Consider the following 2,463-nt stretch of genomic DNA (forward strand, 5'->3'; position numbering starts at 1 on the left):
AGGCCGGATCGCAGCATCGGAGCTGGGCATCTTGATGCGTCTTCTGGGCGGCAACCCCACGCAGGCCCAGCTCAAGGACATCGCCGCCACCGAGGGCCTCACAGCCCCCATCGAATTCCCCCGGTTCCTCGAACTGATGCAAAAATACCTCCGCCCCGAGCCATTCGACAGCCAACTGCGCGACGCTTCCCGCGTCCTTGACAAAGGTTCCACCGGCAAGGTCGCCGTATCGGATCTCCGCCACGTCCTCACCAGCATCGGCGAGAAGCTAGATCCCAACGAGTTTGATGAGTGGATCCGAGAGGTCGAGGTCGGTTCCGACGGCACCATATGCTGCGAAGACTTCATCCTCCGAATGGTCGCTAAGTGATCCCTCTGTCTGTATCGGCGTTTGAACGAGGTGATTCCTGGATCTTCTTTCGTGCATTTCTTCTGTTTGTTATTTATTTATTTATTCATTTTTCATGATCAATTCGTCTCGGTTGGGATTTGGCCTTTTTCAGCTTGTTTGTTTTATTCTCTCTGAGATCCGTATTGTATCCTACACAAACGTCAAATGTCTTTCGTTAGCGTTTCAATTGATTGGTGATTTCAATCTGGCTTGCAGTTTTCATAAAGGAATGATTTTCCTACAGTTTCATTAACAGATGTTTGTAATAGAGTGCAAGGGTTTTCAAGATAACTGAGTTTAGTTTGACGATTCAGGAAGGTAGTCCGTGAATTGCATCAATGTTTCTACTTGATTGCACCATTGTGTTTCTAACAATTAGGACAATGGTTTTGCAACTTAAACGCTGGGTTGGTGTATAGTTTTGACACAATGCATTCATTTTTTCTCCGTTTTAATAAGGTTTTATGATCATGTGATGAATTATTAGGCTTATCTCCATATATGCTAATACATATCTCAATTTTTTAAGATACCAACCTTTTACATTTTAGAATTTATTTGTGCTAAATTCACTGGTACATAAACTAATATAGTAGGATCTTGAGTATCATAAGAACTATACTACATGTTTAGTTTAAAGATATAGGAATGACATGATGACGAATAAAAAGACCCATCTACAGATATCCTTGGAAAATTCATCAATGTACCCTACTTTAGTTATGCTTGACCAGTTTTCATGTCTGGAATAATCTAGATTCCTATCTTTTTGGTCTGATTATGCTCAGTTCACGTCATAATAGGCAACCGTAGGTACAAAAATGCTGATCCTATGAAAATTCAATAGACTACTTGACAACTAGTAGAATGTGATATAGAGACATTGCACCTTCAAATTTGCTCTCTTCATGTTCTCATGAAGTTTAAAATTTTGGAAAGTAATTAAGCTCTTCTGCAAAGTTTAAAATCTCATTCTAAATTGGAATTTTGGTTCTCAGTCACAACAAAATTGTTTTATGTCATTTCGGTAATGCCGACAAATGATGTCAGTCGTTTCTTCTAGGAGGGAGAGCAGAAATTAAAGACAAGAAGAGGAGGAAGAAGAAGGGGAGTAGGCATTTTTTATGTTGGAGAAACATGAGTTGCAACATTCCTCAAATCTCCCTGGCGAGTCAGTGCTAGAGGAGTTGGAAACTTAACTAGGGTTTCAACATGGAGGAGGAGGTGCCAACGTAGAGCTTCTTGTGATGAAGGATGAACAATACAGAGCTACTAGTGGAGAACAATTCACTTCTTCCCATGGAGGACGTCAACAAAAGGTTGTGCAACACTGAAGACTAGGTCGAGTGATCCAAAGTCTCAATGCTTCTTACTAAAGGCATTGGCAAAAGATTGAGAAACTCAGAACTTCTCGTAATGAAAGCAGCCATTAAGTTCCATTTGTGTACCGGGGGTTTTAGTAACCTTCTCGCCTATTGATTGGTGGAAGGAACAGAAAATTTCAGTCCTATTGATTGACGCGGCTCGAGATTTTAATCAGTAGTCTTTTGTCATGTTTATATTGCTGAAAGTATGAATTTAGTATAGTTGATGATACAATGTGTAATTAGTCTAAAGCTTGAGAACGGGAAGGGAATGAAAGGTCGGATGCTCATGAAAATGCAGTCTTCGGATGTCCAATACTCCACAATTACTCTGTGCCAAAATAGTTGCACTCTTATGAACCACATGTAAATAGTTTTATAAAATAAGATGTTAGACATCTAGATCCAATTCATATTGGATATTGGTCTTCTAGTCCAAGTACCAAACCTTTTTCGTCTGAGTTTTATCCTGCAGATTCTTGTGAAAACGTCAGCCGACCCCACTTAGTGGAACAAAGAGTTAGTTATTGCTGTATTATTGTGAAAACATAGCTTACTTGTGTATGCATATCCAAAAGTAAGCTTAGTTGATCGACCTGTCTCACATATCTATGTTTTATCCTAACATTACTTTGTTTAGAAGTTCGTAGGAGTGTCTCTGCTGCATTGCAAGTTACTTCATAGAAGATGGTACCATGGGTCTGAAGT

General features: G+C 40.0%; 1 protein-coding gene across 1 annotated transcript; it reads left to right on the forward strand.

Moving 5' to 3' along the window:
• The first annotated feature begins 34 nt into the window (after nucleotides 1–34).
• LOC141818889 (putative calcium-binding protein CML7) lies at nucleotides 35–370 on the forward strand. Its single transcript, XM_074706299.1, has one exon. It carries the CDS (start codon nucleotides 35–37, stop codon nucleotides 368–370), a length of 336 nt encoding a protein of 111 aa, XP_074562400.1.
• Nucleotides 371–2,463: the final 2,093 nt, after the last annotated feature.

The sequence above is a fragment of the Curcuma longa genome, unplaced genomic scaffold (genome assembly GCF_044706935.1).
Source record: "Curcuma longa cultivar G26 ecotype Majalengka, Jawa Barat unplaced genomic scaffold, ITB_CL_G26_1.1 contig_26455, whole genome shotgun sequence".
Taxonomy (NCBI): Eukaryota; Viridiplantae; Streptophyta; class Magnoliopsida; order Zingiberales; family Zingiberaceae; genus Curcuma; species Curcuma longa.